An 18,102-nucleotide genomic window follows, 5' to 3' on the forward strand; every position below is an offset into this window, starting at 1 on the left:
TGCATTTTCTATATAAACAAAGCAGTGCAGGATGGGAAAATTAGATCTGCGTCAGGCTGAATTTAGGGTCAGTGTTCTAGAGAAGATCACTTCCCATCCACAACAGAAGATTAAAACAGAAGGAAAATCATCTGGATTTGGTATATACAATTTTAGTAGATTACAGTAGATCGTAAGAAACACATTTTTCTTTTTCAAATGTATGCAACATGATGAATACATTAAATGTTTTCTGATTATATTTTTTTATATATATATATATATATATATATATATATATATTCTAAGCATCAAAAAAATAAAGCAATTTAAAAAGGTGCATCAGAAATATATTTTAATTGCATTTTAATAATGATCTCAACTTGACAAAAAATCTACAATTCTTTGAGCAAAAATATAAATATCTGTCCCCATGCCAAAACCATCGTTTCCAGAGTTAAAAGACTCTAGTTCTTGGGTCATATTTTAGTTTGAACTTTCATTAAGCATTAACTTTCATTAACCTTCGTGTTTTATCAGATATAAAGATAAGGGAAGCTATTGTGACAATCTACGCACATAGTCTAAAGCGCAGGGGGCAGGTGAACTTATGGCGTGTCCGAATCCATTTTTGCTAGTTTAAGGATGCGAAAAACCTCTCGGTTGATGCATTTGCTATTTGAACAACGTGGCGCAGGACGTGACAATAAAAACGGCTTTGGGCTGAAACTAGCACAAAACACAGTGCATTGCGCCAAAATATATCCAGATTATCAGGTGTAGCCTTTTGTCAACATCTTTTGTCAAATATCTGCATTTGTTGTTTACATGATTGTTACTATATGGAACATATTGGATTGACAGACTAATGTGATTAAGTTCATCTAAGCTGTGAAATAGCTAAATGTTTGGCAAAAACCTGATCATCAGAATAGCAATGAAACTGTATTTCATATTTTCTAATGTCTTCTAGTGAAAGACAGGGGGCCTATGACTTATCCCTGTGGCATTCCACACTTGACTTGTGAGACCTCATTTATAAAATGTTATGTAGATACTGTCCTAAACAAGTCTTAATAGTTTGTAGTAAACAAACTTGGCTTGCAGTGCTCAAAGAGAACTTAATCTGAGGCTCGGCTTGAGCTCTTGAGTTTTACCCCCCTTATTAAAGAACTGCACAGAGGATGAACAAGGACTGTGATGTAGGAGATGGGAAGGAGGAGGAATGATGGATGAATTGTCACTAGGTGCAGAGACTGCCGCTTATATGATTGACAGGACTGAATGTTCAGTCTACTCCTGAACCTACGTTTTAGAATCTAATTGAAAAAATCCCTGTAAATTAAATCATACAGTCTGTACTCTTATATTGCTTTAATACTGTCATATAAATATGTGTAGTGGGTCCAAAATTCCTTCAGGGGTCCACCATTTACCAGACATGGATGCAACAAAGGCAAGTTTGTTGAGAAAATGTTAAAGATCTATCATCTATCAAGAGGTCAGGAGCGTCATTAAAAATAATTTGTTACTCAGGCACCCGACCTGTTAATGTTTGATAGAGCAATAGAGCATGTTTGACAGCAACAGGCCCTTGCAACAGCAGATGGCACAGCCAGCAGGGCATAGAGGTGCTAGAGGGTTATGCAAGAGAATCATCTCAGTTTGATAATTCCTATCCAGCTGTCAAATGCATGCAGAAACGCATCCCATCTTTCACACCATTGATTGAAATGGTACAGACTGGGGACTTACAGCACAGGTTCAGGACCATTCTCTCGAGTGGGGAAGTGGCTATTTGATACTGGCCCGATCGGGGAAACAGATGGTCAGAGAGTTGCTGCCTCTTCCTATTTCCGGACTCTCAGGGCTACACAAGGTTTCCAGTGGGATATGTCAACTGCAGCTCAGATGGCAAACCTCCTGCTGAGATGCATGTCTTTCCTGTGGTTTTTGATATAATCGGAGGTGAAAATATGGCACTGTAGCTTTGATGGTTAATCACGTTAAAACTGATTTTTTTCCCAGGGGATTTTCAAACCTGCAGTAACACAGTGGTGGGTTGGCTAACACACGCACGTGTTTTCATTAGGCTACAGTTGTTTGCTTCCAGCTTCATATCCATCGGTCCCACATGATCTTTGTTGCCTACCCATGCTAATTGCAAATTTCAGTGAGGTTTTCTCCCACATATCTACCTTATTTCTCCGATCTTCCCCCTTCGTTGTTCCCTTGCTCAATGATGCTCAAAAAGAAGAAAACCATACGCACAATGGAAAATGCTATTCAAAACTGACTGACTAGAAAGAGTGAACCGTTAGAATCATATATCATACCAGAAAGGTTTCACATTCACTGCTCGCTGGAAGGCATTGTTTCATTGCCATACTGTTGCCACTTTGGGCGAGGTAATGCATAGCCTTGCCAACTGCCCTTGCTTCCCTCTTTAGCTTCTGCGTCTGGCGTTCAGGCCACCAGGTGCTGTTCAAATCATATAGAGCCATTTGTGTCTGGACCAACATCAATGGCTCGCCGTCTGGATGACGAATGTCTCTACCACCCAGCATTTTCTGAAAATACTGGAGAAAAATAAGAAGTTGTGCCTATATTACCTATGCTTTTTCCCGTTTTGGGCTCTTTCGCTAGAGAAAACAGCCCCTACTCTTAATGTCAGTCCATCCGGGGATGTTTTCCAGACCCAAGGTTTATCAATACTTCAGTAGGAGTGTGGCAGTGAGTGTTGCTAATGAGATGTACTACGTTGTGCCATCTATATTGCATGACGGACAGGACGAAGTGGAGGGAGCGATGGAGGGAAGAATGAGTAGAAGGACAATACTATAAATGAAAAATAAAATGTGATGGTATTATCTTTATATGAAACAGGTTCATCTTTTTTCAGCTGCGTTCATGTCCCTCACAACAACAGCTCCCTGCAATCTCCTGAGCAAAGACAGTCAAAAATGGCTCATCGGGAGAGTATGAGTGTGTGTACGAGTGTGGAGAGAATGTTAAGAGTTCTCATCAAAGCGCAGCTATTGCACGCATGCAAGCCCCCGCAGGTGAATGCGTCTGTTTTTATGAGTTACTCTGACCAGGTTCTTCTCTATTCTCCTCCCTTCCCCCGCTTCTGCTCTCTTTTCAGATGGATTTCTGAATTATTTAAGTCTTTCATTTTCATCGATCACTCCTTGTTCATGTGTCTCTCCAGAAATCCGTCCATCTATGTTTAAAACATCCTCCGCTGTGTTGCCTGTTTTTTATAATAACCTCGTGGCCGATGCACGCCCACGCCCTTTAAATACCTCTCCTTTTTTTCAAATTAAAAGCGCTGCGTTCTCGAGGGAGTCATGGTTAGAGAGTGAGGTGGCCGGTGTGAAAAGAGCAAGTAAATATATGAGAAGTAAATATGTCATGTCTGGACTACATGTAGTTGCGTTCTTCGCACCTGTCAATGAGTTGTTCCATCCATTCTCCAAACCCGTTTATCATTTGCAGACTCAAGGAATCAAATCGTTCAAGACATAGTGAATTTATTTTCCTCAGTATATTTCTCTTCTGAATTTTTGCTAGTGTCCTCTCACTGATACAATGAATGTCATATTCATTCAGAATAAGACTGGGCCCAAAACTATTTACCCTTATGTGAAGCTCTGTATTTGCGGAGTGCTGAGTGACGCTTGTTAAGACAATGACTAAAATAAATAAAAATAATGTAATAACCACAACAAAAAAGCTAAATAAAACATTGGAAAGAGTCAGGATGGATATTAGACTGGCCGTGAGAGAATGAATTATTGAAGTGGTGATGCTCAGGGGAGAGAGGCTGGACTGAGGGATGTGTATTCTCATACACACAAAGAGCACTTTTTACCATTTCATCATATATCCACAAAGAAACACACAGTTGATATTTATAATGAAAAACTAACTAAAATGATTCATGTGGGTTTTCTATCACAGTTTCATAAACAGTTCAGAGTGATTCTGTTGTTGCCGTGTGCTTTTGCGCCACATTTCTCCTCAACAATCATAGAAAAAGTCGATAGTAATCAAGTCAATCTGATTCAAGAGCTTTAAATGACTACAAATGTTTTTGACTAAACACAATACTTTGCCATTAATTTCATTTCCCCAGTCATCTTGCTCTCTTTATCCTTGTATCTTCACCATGTTAACATGGCTTTATGACAGTTGCCGTCTGTGCTGGTGAGGTGTCACGGCCGCCTCCGCCTGCCTCCTGTACACACATCTGCTCACTCTCGCACTTTCACACAGCTTTCCTATTCTCTGTCAAATGAATATTCAGAGTTATTCTCAACTAAACATCTTATGTACAATATCTGTGACGTGCTGTGGGTACAATCATTTCAACTTATCTATCAGTTGGTAAAAATTAAAAGGATGCACGTGTACAGTAATGCATGCAAAATGCAAAAACTTTACAAAAAAATAAAGCTTTTATGTAATTTTTCATTCCAGTCAACTGAGCAAAACATTGCAAATCAAACTGAACAGTTTGTGTTGCCCGGGAAACTCTTTTTCTTGGCATTGCTTGAATCATGCTCAACACATAAGCTCCAGATGGATTCTCCCTGTAATAAATAAAGAAAACAATTAATTCAGATGGTCCTCATCACCCCGCATGAATATCTCGGTGTATTGTCATGTCAATTGATAATGTGGTAATTATATTACATTTGTCAAAATGTTTCATTTATTGATGCTGTTCACAACACGCAAGGTTACCTTAAATAAACATTCCACAGATATCTCATCATCCTGAAAGGCATCAATAATATAAGCATGGACATTTATGAATTATCTAGTTCACATGAATTAGTTTTGAAGTATAAATACTAGACGATCCGTGAGGCGTAATTGATTATTGGTTATGGAGAGCCTTGGCACAGACAAAGTGATTGACAGTGCAGCACATACTCACTCCTGACATTGACGCTCGGTCGGCGCCCTTCAGCGTCACTTTTGAACGAGCAGGTTACCCCTTTGCCGACCTCATGCACGGCATCTTCATGTAAAGTTATCGCACGGCTTCTGTGCAAAAACACATTGCTTGTAATTCTTTGTAGTGTTTTGGTCAGTTTGTCCAATAAATACCTGTGACCGTACTTTTATTTGGGTGTTGTGTTTTATATGGCTGAGAAATGGCTGGTTTTAGGGTGAGGGTGGGGTTAGGTGCTACAAGATATTAAAACCATAAAAAATTATGAAATGCTAAGAATTGCACTCATCTCGGTCTGGAGCATTTAGCGGGTGCAGAAGTACCCTGCACGTACAGAAAACAGGTGAACAAAACAAGGAATAATCACAAGGGTCAGGTGTGGGGCATGGGGTTAGATAACTGAACCAGGAAACAAGCACAACATACACAAAATACTGCCACCATGCTGTCCACAAGAAACAAGAATACCAATTGAGGACAGGACTGTGTTTTTTATTCCCCAATAACATCTGCTGCAAACTAATACGTGGTCATCCGGGTATGGCGAGTCATCTTGACCGCTGTAGTTTAATATTATTCATTCATTCATTTATCAATTCAGTCATTCGTTGCACATATTAGATCACACAGAGACCATCTCACTGACTAATATGCTAATATTAAAAGGCGACTTTTATACTGTATGTGTTCCATGTTATAAGCCACACCCTCTCTGTGTGTCCACAGTGACAATTTCTACAAGTACCTACTTTGATGGGCTGTTGGTCACTGGTCTCTACACGTCCACCACTGTCCAGTCATCTGCAATCCCAGCGTCCTCAGCATTTGGCTTTGGTAAGTTCCTCATGTAACACTGTTTTAGTGAATTGTCTATCCTCTTCATTTTAACGCATAATGATTATAGTACAGGTATATTATTAATTAGTATGTGTGAACGTGTTATGTATGTTTGAAGTGTCCGTTGATGTTTCGAGGCCAGCTCATGGTACTGCACACAAACTGTCAGATCAGGTTTGATCCGGTCCCTCGCTGAATTAGTGTGATATTATACAACAGTTAATTCTGGTTTTCAAATCTGATTGGCTGAGAGCCACCAGTATCACCACGGGAACCGCTTCACTTGTTGTTTGTTTCACTCGGCCACTAAGCTATCTTTGACTAATCTCTAAAAAGTGCTGGGTTGTTTTTGACTAGCAAGTCAAAGCAATTTAGCCTTTACAAAATGTTTTCCTTCTTTGATCTTTTCTCATAGTTTATTTGTAAAACTTTAATACAATAAACAAGATATGATATTACGCACATGTTTACATTAAAAAACAATGTAAAGTGCTGCAGTGCAATGGATTTAACATATTCTCATGAGTTTTCTTTTACAGTCTCTCTCTCTCTTTCATTCAAACACACATCCTGCCTCGTTGTTTCTCACTACTCACTACTAACTTCAATGAAGCAGCAAGGCACTAATTTAAAAGAATCGTTGGTTTGGAATTAGTATTATCATGTTAAAAGAAAAGACTGCACATGGAGATCTAATGTTCCCTTTCGGTCGGTCTCTCGAAGTTGTGTCGACAGAATGGGGTTTGACTTGAGAACATCATCTCTGAGTGACTTGAAAAGGCCAATGAAAATTGCACCGGATATCCGCACCGGAATATAAAAGGGAGCGGGCGTGCTGCATTCATTCACCGTTTTTTCTTCAGAGCCATCGCATCGAATGCTGACGACTCCAGCATTTACTATTGCTAGTTCTACGATGTGGTTCAGCAGATTTTGTCCCTTCTCCAGCGACTTCCCCTGGGCAGTAAACCAGAGGTGTTTCTTTTCTAAAAGTGATTTTTTTTTCAGTGCGGCATGTCCCGCTGTGCTCGTCTGACACTCCCTCAAGAGGCAGTCCCACACCGTCTTGCTACTCAGCCACGTATTCAGAAACGGTGCATGGCGATGATGAGATGTCGCTTGCAGCATCAGAGGGCAACCTCTTGGCATCCAACCCCAAAGAATCCTTGGAGCACCCTCCCTGAGGAGGTTGAGCTCAGGATGAAGCAGACGTTGAGATGTCAACCAAGCTCTCCCTGGCCGCCGCAAGTATTTGGCTGCAGTGCACCGCACCTCCCGGAACTTGGTTTCTCGGGACCGGGCACGACTCTAAGACGCGTTCGGCCCCAGTGCCATTTTTCCCAGAAAGAGCATGAGGAGCTTAGAGGACCTGGAATGCCCCCTTCTCGGCTACAGCCAATACCTTCGCAAGGTTTTACAGCCTCCCTGTGGAACCGGTGTCAGCCCAAGTTTTACATGGTACCACCAGGTGAGACCTGCAGCCGGTGGTGCGTTAGACTGCAAAAGCGCCTTCCCCCCACCTGGGTGGGTCAGTGCGCTATTCAGCCTCCCCTCTTCCCCCGCTCGGGCGAAGAGTAGGCATTCCATCCATCACTAAGCACTCCTTGGTGGCAGGCTGGGCGGAGCAGCCCTACCCCCTTAGGCCCGTTACGTGAGCATCTTGCGGATGGCTCTTACCGGGTCTAGTGCTCCACACGTAGTAACACTTCCACAAGGCGGATCAGTCTGATGTATCCTCATGATTGGCTCCCATGCGGTGGCCCAAGACCTCTCCTAGGTAGACCTCCACCTTCTCGCAGCACTCCCTTGTAGTCTGCACATTCTCCCATGAGTTCTCCCCTATCGGCGAGACCGTGTGAGGGTCTCCACTTACCTTCTCCCTGCGGTTGGAAGTGGTATCTGTAGTGAGTTTTCTCAGTGAGGCAATAACGCTTCACAGTGGCCCTTACGGTGCCGGGCAGCTTCTCAACATTAGAGAAACTAGGCCTCTGCCCGTGATGGCCGGTGGAAGGGGCTCCCCACCATTTTCAAGCTCTGGGACCCCCTACCACTCCACTGGAAGGTTTCAATTTCGCGCTAGCGCTCACTTCTCTGACACGCCCAGGCCAGTCAGAGATTGTGACGCGGCACAGTGCCTGTTCTTTTTTTATAGGAACCCCATTCTGTCGACACAATGTAGAGAGACCAACAGAAAGGGAACGTGTGTCCTTTCATGCCACAACGCTGGCCGCCCCCTGCAGCAATCGAGACACGATTCTCAGGCTCCTCAGCACAAAAGGTGGATGAATGTCTTCCTTTTATACATGGATATCCGGGGCGGAGACCGGCGTGCAAATTTCATCCGCCAATTTTCATTGGCTTTTTCAAGTCAGTCAAAGATGATCTGTTCTCAAGTCAAACCCCATTCGGACAACACAACGTCTCGTTCCCTCCATCGGTGAACGGAGGTTACATGCGTAACCGAGACGGCTTCTTTATACTCCAGTCCAGGCATAACAATACTTGTGTTCTTTTCTTAAGGATTTTGTGCAGTAGCGTGAAGGATAAAATATATCTGTTAACAAAACGCTTTTTTACAATCATTGTGAAAACACAAATGATAATAGCCTTGAGGTCTACAAACCTTTTCTGGCAGCTTTCATTTTCTTCAAGTGTCTTGGAGACATTTCTTCTGAATGTACTCTTTCTCATTTGTTTCTCTTTCTTCATGGAATAATAGACATACCCTATGATCATGATGGTGAGACCAGATCTCCATGTGGAGCATTGGCTGTTGTCAAACTTCTTGTACATACAAAAATCTCACTGGGTTATTATTATTGAAAATGCAAACTGATATTTCCTACTAACACACTTCAGCAAAAGATAGAAATAAATTTATGTTGGGTTGTAACGTATTAACATGCAAGATATGCTTTTGCACTTGTTTCCTGTGATCACAATGAAACTATGAATGAAATCATCAGAGGTCTGCATGTGTATTAAGATATGAACGTCTCCTGTGGAGCAATTCAACTCTTGGTTTAGATCTCTATGCCCACTTTTAACACACTTTCACCAAATTGGGGCAAATCAACATCTTCAAAGTAATTGAAATGTACTACTGCCACACGTAATTGCCTGCATTTAATGCAGAACCTCAAATGCTAAAATATATGGGAGTAAAGAGGTCATCAGACTGGTCATCAGTTTTGTGTTCAGCTAAGGATAACACATGTGTTATTTAAGGGACAATACATTTAGTACATTTTTTCATTCAAACAAAAACAACACACAGTCACATCATGTTTTAAATAGCACAACACAAACAATGTATTAAAAAGTAACTAATGCTTTTTAAAGGTGTAGCAGTTAAGAAGAGAAGTCTGGAAGTTAAGGAAATTGTCTTTAACATGAAATATGTAATAGAAACCAGCTATGGGCAGCTAGGCAGTGCTCCTCCAAAACGTCTATCCACTTGAAAACATATACCTGTAAATAAACTGAATCTATGTTGTTCACTTGTAACATTTCTCAGGGTTTACTGACTAGTTTAATAATATATAAGGACATTTAGAGCTTGGCTTCTGCAGATAGATTGGCTACGTAATGAACTGCAAGAGGGGAAGAGGCACCAAGATTCAAGATTTTGTTGTCATATGTACCTAGGTACAATTGAATATACAAACTTATTTTGTTTCTACCTCTAGGGTAGAAGGGCAATGACATTACATTAAAATAAAAAGTCATCAAAATTTAAAGTATCAATAAAAGAAGTAAAAATAAAATAAAAACGTTTGCAGCATCAAGAGATAGAATAAAAATAATAAGAGATCCCATATTGATTAGAAACCATTGTAACATCCGTTTCCACAGTACACCTTAGTGCAAGTTCACAATGAAAGTGACCTGGGCCATGCACAGGCGGCTAGAGCCACTGCCCCTGTGCCCTCATCCTCTAAGACAGGGTTCCCAAACTTTTCAGCCCGTGACCCCTTAAATAACAGTGCCAGTGACTCGAAACTAGGGATGCTCCGATCCACCTTTTTTGCTTCCGATACCGATTCCGATACCTGAGATTCAGTATTGGCCGATACCGAGTACCGATCCGATACTAAGGTAAAAATTTTAAACTGCACAATTACTTAATAAACTATGTGCATTGCTGTGCAAGACATCAGGCTCGACTTAACATAAATTTCCTGACCCCGTAAAACAAAATAACAAACTAATGATTCACAAATTTAGTAAATAGTTTATTAAACCAGCACCGGTGCAAAACAAATGAAAAATAAAACAAAACTGTTCACTATCTTTGGACAAAAGACATTCAAAATTAAAGTGCAAATTAAGCAGCTGAATATAACGTCTCGGTTACGTCTGTAACCTCGGTTCCCTGATGGAGGGAACGAGACGTTGTGAGAGACTGACTGGGGTTTGATCTTGAGAACCTACCTTCTCCGAGATAATTAATTAATAAAACGCCAATGGGCTTGGCGAATGGCACGCGCACGCCAGTCTCCGCCCCGTGCATACGGGTATAAAGGAAGATGGCGGCGGTCATTCACTCACCCTTTGTACTGAGGAACCTGAGAGGGCACTCCCGTTCACTGCAGTGATTCGGTGCAGCGTTGTGGCATGAAGTCACAACGTCTCGTTCCCTCCATCAGGGAACCGAGGTTACAGACGTAACCGAGACGTTCCCCTTCAGTCGGTCTCTCGACGTTGTGAGAGACTGACTGGGGATCAATCTTAAACGCCACAGCGCTTGCACCGATATCACGACCTCTAGCGGAGCGACCCTGACTGGGCTAGCGAGTCCCAGAGTGCTACCGCGAGACGTAATCTTCCAGTCATATAGTATTGGTCATACCGAGAAGCCTCTACTGACGGCCTCACGGACAGTGGCGTACGCCTCTAGTAGCGAGGAGCTGTCCGGAGCCGAACACTGGGGAAACACTGCTCTCCTTTTAGAAGAGTGTGCTACGGAGGCCACATCCTACCCGGAGGGGAGGTACATGTGGAGACATGACATGGTCTCCCCGGCGGGGAGAACAACATGCGGAACGGTGTTAGCCCGAATAGGGGGACAATCCAGGTGGGATTACCACCGGCGGGGAGGTCACAGATTCACCAATCGGGAAATCCTGAGTGAGGAATTCAACACACGGGACGACCCAAAGGGGAGTCACTACGTATGGGGCACTAGTCCTAATACAGGGGTCTGCCTGAGCAGGGATGACTCTACCTGTAACGGACCTGGTTCTAACAGACGGCTCCGCCCAGTCTGTTACCAAGTGCAATGCTTAGTGATGGATGGAATGCCTATACTTCGCCCGAGAGGGGAAAGTAGGTAGGCTACAATAGCGCACTAGTCTCACCTGGTGAGGGGAGAAGGCGCTTTCGCAGGCGTACGCCCAAACCAGGAGCCCACCCTAAACGTTGGCGGCGTTTAAGGGATGTGCTGCAACTGGTTCCACGTGGAGATTGTAAAATCTCGTGAAGGTACTGGGCGTAGCCCAACCCGCAGTTCTACAAATGTCTGCCAGAGAGGCGCCCTGTGCCAGTGCCCACGAGTGGAGTGGGCTCTCACTGCCAGCGGGCACGGCGATCCTGGGATTGGTACCCAGTGCGCCACTTCTGTTTGGAGACAGCCCCCCCCGGGTGCCGTCTCCCAGAACAGACAAAGAGCTGCTCAGAGCTTCTGAGGCTCTGTGTGCGGTCCAGACCGAGGCGCAGCGCGCGTACTGGACACAACACATAGAAAGGTTGGGTCTTCCTCTCCGGAGGGGAGCGCCTGCAGGTTCACCACCTGGTCCCGGAAGGGAGTAGTGGGAAGCTTGGGCACGTCGTCGGGATAGGATCTCAGGACCACGTGAGAATTACCGATCCCGAGTTCCAGGCACCTTTGGGACACAGAGAATGCCTGTAGGTCCCCCACCCTCTTGATGGAGGTGAGCGCCACAAAGAGTGCATCTTTCATCCGACTGAGGAAGATTGGCAATACTTAGGGGCTCACCAGGGCCGTACCAAGGCCCTGTAGGACCACATTAGGGTCCCAAGAGGGTACGGAGCGCGGCCAGGGTGGACACACCCCTCTCGCGCTCCTGAGGAACCTGGTGACCAGGTTGTGCTGACGGGGATACTTACCTGCGGGTCAGCACTGATCCGATCAGGCAACTCCGCGGGTTCTCCTCCCAGGGAGAACACCAGGACAATTGGCGCCACTTATAAGCGTATGACCGCCTAGAGGCGGGGCTCTAGCCTGTAAGACAGTCTCCCGGACCGCTAACGGGCAAGCCCTCGTCCCGTCCAGGGGCCAGGCATGGAGGTTCCAGAGGCCTGCGTTGGGGTGCCACAACGTGCCCTTCCCCTGCAACGGAAGGTCCTTCGTCAGGGGAATGGGCCAGGGGGGGCTGTCGTCAGATCTACCAGATCCGAGAGCCAGGTCTGGTTGGGCCAGTATGGCACCACTCACCAGAACCTGATGCCCCTTTCTCTGACCTTGCACAGGACCTGTGCAAGGAGGCTCACTGGGGGGAAGGCGTACTTCCGCTTGTCCCGCGGCCAGCTGTGTGCTAGGGCATCCGTGCCGAGGGGACCCTCGGTCTGGGAATACCATAGCGGGTAATGGGTGGAGTCCGGGGAGGCAACAGGTCCACCTGTGCCTGCCGAACCGCTTCCCACATGAGCCGGGCTGCACGGGGATGGAGTCGCCACTCTCCGTGGGGAGTACACTGTCGAGAGAGCGCATCGGCTGTCTGGTTCAGGTTGCCCAGAAGAAACGTGGCCCGCAGGGATTCACCTGCTGACTCCCAAGGAGGAGGCGTCGGGCGAGTTGTGATAACTGCGGTGAGCGTATGCCGCCTTGCGATTGATGTACGCTACGGCAGTCGTGCTGTCCAACCGGACTAGCACGTGTTTGTCCTGCACGAGGGGCTGGAGCCTCCTCAGTGCCAGAAGGACTGCCAACAACTCTAGGCAGTTGATATGCCAACGCAGTCGGGGACCTGTCCACCGACCCGATACTGCGTGCCCACTTGCACACCGCACCCCACCCTTGCAGGGAGGCGTCTGTCGTTCCCACGACACGCCTCGAAACCTGTCCGAGCGGGACCCCCGCTCGGAGAAAAGGTCAAGTCTGACCAGGGTAAGACAGTGCGAAGGCACTGAGGCGTCACCGTAATCCGCCTGGTGCCGGCGTGCCACGCCGTCCAGGGAACCCGACTCTGTAGCCAGTGCTGAAGCGGCCGCATGTGCATCAACCCGAGAGGGTTTACCCCCGTCGAGGACGGCATGTGCCCCAGGAGCCTCTGAAAATTCTTCAGCGGCGTCGAGGGATTCTGACTGATCAACCTCAGACAACGCAGCACTGACTGTGCACGCTCGTTGGTGAGACGTGCTGACATACGGACAGAGTCTAGTTCCATACCGAGGTAAGAGGTGCTCTGCGCGGGGGAGAGCTTGCTCTTCTCCTGGTTGACCCGGAGGCCTAGACGGTCTAGGTGCCGAAGCACAAGGTCCCTGTGCGTGCACAACACATCTCGCGAGTGTGCCAAGATAAGCCAGTCGTCAAGATAGTTTAGCACTCGCACGCCTTGCTCCCTGACAGGAGCTAAGGCAGCCTCCACTTGTTTGAAAAAACACGTGGAGACAGGGCCAGACCGAATGGCAGGACCCTGTACTGATACGCCCTTCCCTCGAACGCGAACCGTAGAAACGGCCGGTGTCGGGGGAGAATAGAGACGTGAAAGTACCCGTCCTTCAGGTCGATCGCCACGAACCAATCCTGGTGACGTACCGAGACCAGGATGCGCCTCTGCGTCAGCACTCTGAACGGCAGCTTGTGCAGGTGCTTGTTCAGGTGCCGCAGATCCAAAAATGGGCCGCAGCCCCCCGCCCTTTTTTGGGCACGATGAAGTATGTAAAACTCGTACGACATCTCGGTTATAGGGACGGGTTCGACCGCACCCTTCGCCAGAAGGGCGGCGACCTCCTGCCGAAGTACGGAAGCATTCTCTCCTCGCCCCGAGGTGTACAGAATGCCACGAAACTTGGGGGGGGCGCCTGGCGAATTGGATCGAGTAACCGAGACGGACCGTCCTCTCTATCCAGTGTGACGGGCTGGTGCGCTACCAAGCGCCCAAGAACCGTGACAACGGGACCAGAAGGACAATCTGCCTCACCGTGCCGGGGGAGGCTGGTTCGGTGGCTGACAGTACGGTCACCTCGCACAGGGGGGACCCCCAGGGAGGTTGACGGCTCTGTATGTTTACCTGCTTCAGGCGGCCCAACGCAATGTCCGGAGGAGATTGCGGTCGGCGGCCCGATCCATCCCATACACCGTCTGGACGAGAGTGTTGTGGAGGAAAACCCAGGGGAGATTTGTCTCTTTGAGAGTATGTGGGCGCCGGACCCTGAAAAGGGCCCAGACTCAATGGAACGCGGCAGGCAGCGTCCTTTTCCGATCCGGCATTGGAAAGGCCGGGATTCGGGCCCAGTAAAATCTCCCCCTGGTTCGTCCCGTCAGGGCCGCTTAAAGAACCTCTTGGCGGGCTGCTGACGGGGAACAGATGCCCTCTTCCGCGGGGGTCCACCTCTGGTGGGTCGTCCTCTGGGAGGTTCCTTAACCGGAGGGCCGCCGCGGGAGGGCAGGGCTGCTGGGAACCAGACTGTGCCCGAGACCATGCCGACCTGTTGGCGGGCACGTTGGCGCGTGGCAGGATCTGTTCGATCGCCTCAGTCTGCCAGACCGCGGAGAACTGCCGTCCTCCGCGGTATCACCAAGCAGCCCTGCTTGCGAGATGGGCGCATCCAGAACCGACGTTCTGGGCGCCGCTCACCTGCGCAAGACTAAGCCACAGATGCCTCTCTTGGACCACCATTGTGGACATCGATCGACCCAGTGCACGTGCCGTGGCCTTCGTCGCTCGTAGCGCGCGGTCTGTGGCAGTAAGTAGCTCTCATACGAGTTGGGTCGAACTTCCCGCCGTCCAAATCCTTCAGGACTTACCTGAAAAACCCGGAGGACCGCCATGGCGTGGAGAGCGGAGGCGGTTCGTCCAGCAGCACTGCAAGTCTTCGACGAGTGTCGAAGAGCTTACGTGCTCTGGACGGGAGTCTAGGTCTAGCCCCCCCAAGTGGCAGCTGTCTGCGGGCACAAGTGGCCCGCGACTGCACGCTCCACGCGGGGAACGTCAACATAGACTCTAGCCGCCCCACCAACCAGGGAAGTCACAGCCACAGAGCCCTCCGGCCTGAAACGCGCCAAAAGGAGCGCATTCCAGGACTTGGCGAGCTCGTCATGCACCTCCGGGAAAAATGGTAACGGAGCGGGGCGTGGCTTTTGACCACGCCCCCGAAACCGCGCATCTAGCCGCGAGCGTTCCGGCGAGGATGTTGTTACACCCTGCAACCCGATGCACGCGGCTGCCCGGGAAAGCATGGCCGACATCTTAGCCTGAGTCTCCTCCGGAGCTCTCTTCCGCATCCGATGCCAGCAGGCAGCTGTCCGACGCAGCGACAGAGATAGCGTCATCATCCGTGTGCGAAGTCTTACCACTATGAGACGGCCGTCTGCCGCTCGTAGGGGACGAACCAGGTGAGCGTGAAGGGGTATAGATGGTCCGCGAGCGTGAAGCTGACGGAGCGACATCTATCGCGTCCCTAAATCACCCCCGCCGCTCGCCAAAGCGGTCAACCTCGCCGAAACGGCAGCTGAACACGCCTGGGAAACAGACGGGGTGGTGGCAGCGCTCGAAAGAACGTAGCCAACCGTGACCGCAACACCCTGATTGCTATGTCCGCACACACGGGACATTGCATCAGTGAAAACCTGCCTCAGCATGCTTGAGCCCCAAGCAAGTGACACAGGAATCATGGCCGTCAGACTCCGGGATGAGTCTGTCGCACCCAAGGATACAGCTACGAAACATGCTCGTAGCCGGAGGGACTTACCTCTTAAGGTCTGTAGCCTTCTGCCGAAACGCCCAGGGGAAGTCCACTGAAAGGAGAAGTCCGCTGCTCCGCGTCATAAATCCAGCAGGTTTTTCTCGAAGTCGAGTATCGCGTGTAGCATCAGCAAACACACAGGTTCCGAAGAACAAAGGATGAGTGAATGACCGCCGCCATCTTCCTTTATACCCGTATGCACGGGGCGGAGACTGGCGTGCGCGTGCCATTCGCCAAGCCCATTGGCGTTTTATTAATTAATTATCTCGGAGAAGGTAGGTTCTCAAGATCAAACCCCAGTCAGTCTCTCACAACGTCGAGAGACCGACTGAAGGGGAACAACAGCTTCACTAGCTTGATAAACGGGTATAAATAAATGGAAACAAAATCTCTTAATAATTTTTAAGAAAGTGCAAAAATAATTAATAAATCAATTCGCAATAAAGCAGCTGAAATTTAGCAAAAAAAGTAATAGCTTTACTGCTTTAGATATATTTAAAATAACATGAATCAGATCTTTTTAATGCTTTAGTCACTAAAGCAAAGTCCACTTAACTAAACTAAAGTTTAGTGAAAATAAAATTTAACATCCAACACAGAAACAGATGAATAAAACGCTAGCTTCCCTAGCTTAGTAAAACTGCACATGTTTTTTGCATTTAACGTGGCATTTTGTCGCACAAAATTCTCATCCAACCAGTGTGCGGTTAAACTTAAAAGCGACACGGTGGACACGTCGCAGCTCCAGATATCTGTTGTAAAACTCACCGCATTGACATCTTTAAGTTTTTCGGATATGTGTTTGCAGACTTTTCGGTACAGTTTAAGGTAGAGATAAATATTTACGCTTCGGCTTATCGTAGTGCGGCTCCAGGTGATTTATAAGGAGTCTAAAGCCATTATTCGCAACGACGGACAGCGGTTGCCCATCCATAACAATGAAAGCGGTGGAACTTATTGGCGTAGCTGTTGTAAAATAACTCCAAATGACAGATATTTTGGCTCGCTCCATGCTGTTCGCTGCTATATGTTCACGTGCACTACGTACAGAGCACGTTGCTAGCGTATGATGTCACACGTTGCTAGCGTATGATGTCACACGTTGCGCAAAGCACAGCCGCCCACGAGAGAGTTTAAGCGCCGGTGTCTCAATGAACTTTTACATCGTCTAGCACAAATTTTATGTCAGATCGGGTATCGGTGACAAATTGCACCGATACCCGATCTAGAATTTTATTACGTATCGACGCCGATACCCGATGCAAATATCGGATCGGAGCATCCCTACTCGAAACCCCACTATCCTCGCAGGTGGTTAAAGTATGCAACTGCGCACATGCACATATTCTACCCAAACGCACACAATGATAACACCAATGAGCACAGTCTAACACAATATTATTTTATAGTTATATACTCATTACTTTACTTGTTGTAATACATATTACTACAGATGATCGAATATCATCAAACTGATTTGAGTGCTTATGGATGTGCCCCTTTTCTTATTTGAGGATGATGGAAACTTGGAATTGCTCCGCCCACCTCCACTGGCCTCCCTGCATTGTCTTTGGTTGATATTAATCTACGTTTCATTTTGACAAATAAGAATATCCTAAATGGAATGCCTGAAAAATAAGCCGTGTGCACATGGGACTGTTTAATGTGGTGCTGTAAATGGACCTGCTGCACCTGACCTAACGTGTTTGCTAATGTGACGTAATCACCTCAGGGGTCATGATCGAGGAGGAGGAAATTCCTTTGGCTGGTGGCTTTTTATTTGGCTGGTTTTATTTTTAACTTAACTAATATTTTTAGATTTTGTTATACTTTTTTATTAACGTTACATAAGCTATTTCTAATTATAGCCTTGCGAATCTTGGGAACCCCTGCTCTAAGCTGCCCCTCTCAACCTCACCTACGGGCAGGCATCCATTCAAGATCCCTGCTAAAATACGTCCCGGTTTCTCCCCAGTATAACAGACAGTCTTTGTCCGCTAGCTCAAGTGAAGATGACAGTTTCAGAAGTTCAGACTGGTTGACAGTGTCGAAAGCGGCAGATATGATTTAAAAGCCGCCCCTGCCAGTCTCAGGGCTTCAATGACTGAGAGCAGGGCAGTCTCGGTGGAATGACCGCTCTTGAAACAAGACTGGTTGCTCTCCAGGAGGTTGTCCTGTGTGAGAAATGGGGAGAGCTGGTCAGCTACCACACACTTAAGGGTTTTTGCAATGAATGTTAGAAGATATACTTGTCTGTAGTTTCTTAGCAGTGCAGGATCAAGGGTGGGTTTCTTCAGTTGCAGGGTTATACAGGCACCACATCCTGATCCTTATGTTACTCTGCATCAGTTGAACAAATTAATCAGATTATCAATTTGGTAGAGATCAGTGGT

At 47.1% G+C, this 18,102-nt stretch overlaps 1 protein-coding gene across 1 annotated transcript in view; it reads left to right on the forward strand.

The window, feature by feature from the left end:
* The window catches only part of reln (reelin), a gene marked incomplete at its 5' end in the record, with an annotated part of 132,366 nt that overhangs the window by 12,912 nt on the left and 101,352 nt on the right, over positions 1–18,102 (forward strand). Inside the window, one exon of the mRNA XM_079465327.1 lies at positions 5,669–5,776. Within this exon, the coding sequence (XP_079321453.1) occupies positions 5,669–5,776 (108 nt within the window). The remainder of the gene's footprint in view (positions 1–5,668; positions 5,777–18,102) is intronic.

Source organism: Barbatula barbatula (genome assembly GCF_947034865.1).
Source record: "Barbatula barbatula genome assembly, chromosome: 10".
In the NCBI taxonomy this organism is placed as follows: domain Eukaryota; kingdom Metazoa; phylum Chordata; class Actinopteri; order Cypriniformes; family Nemacheilidae; genus Barbatula; species Barbatula barbatula.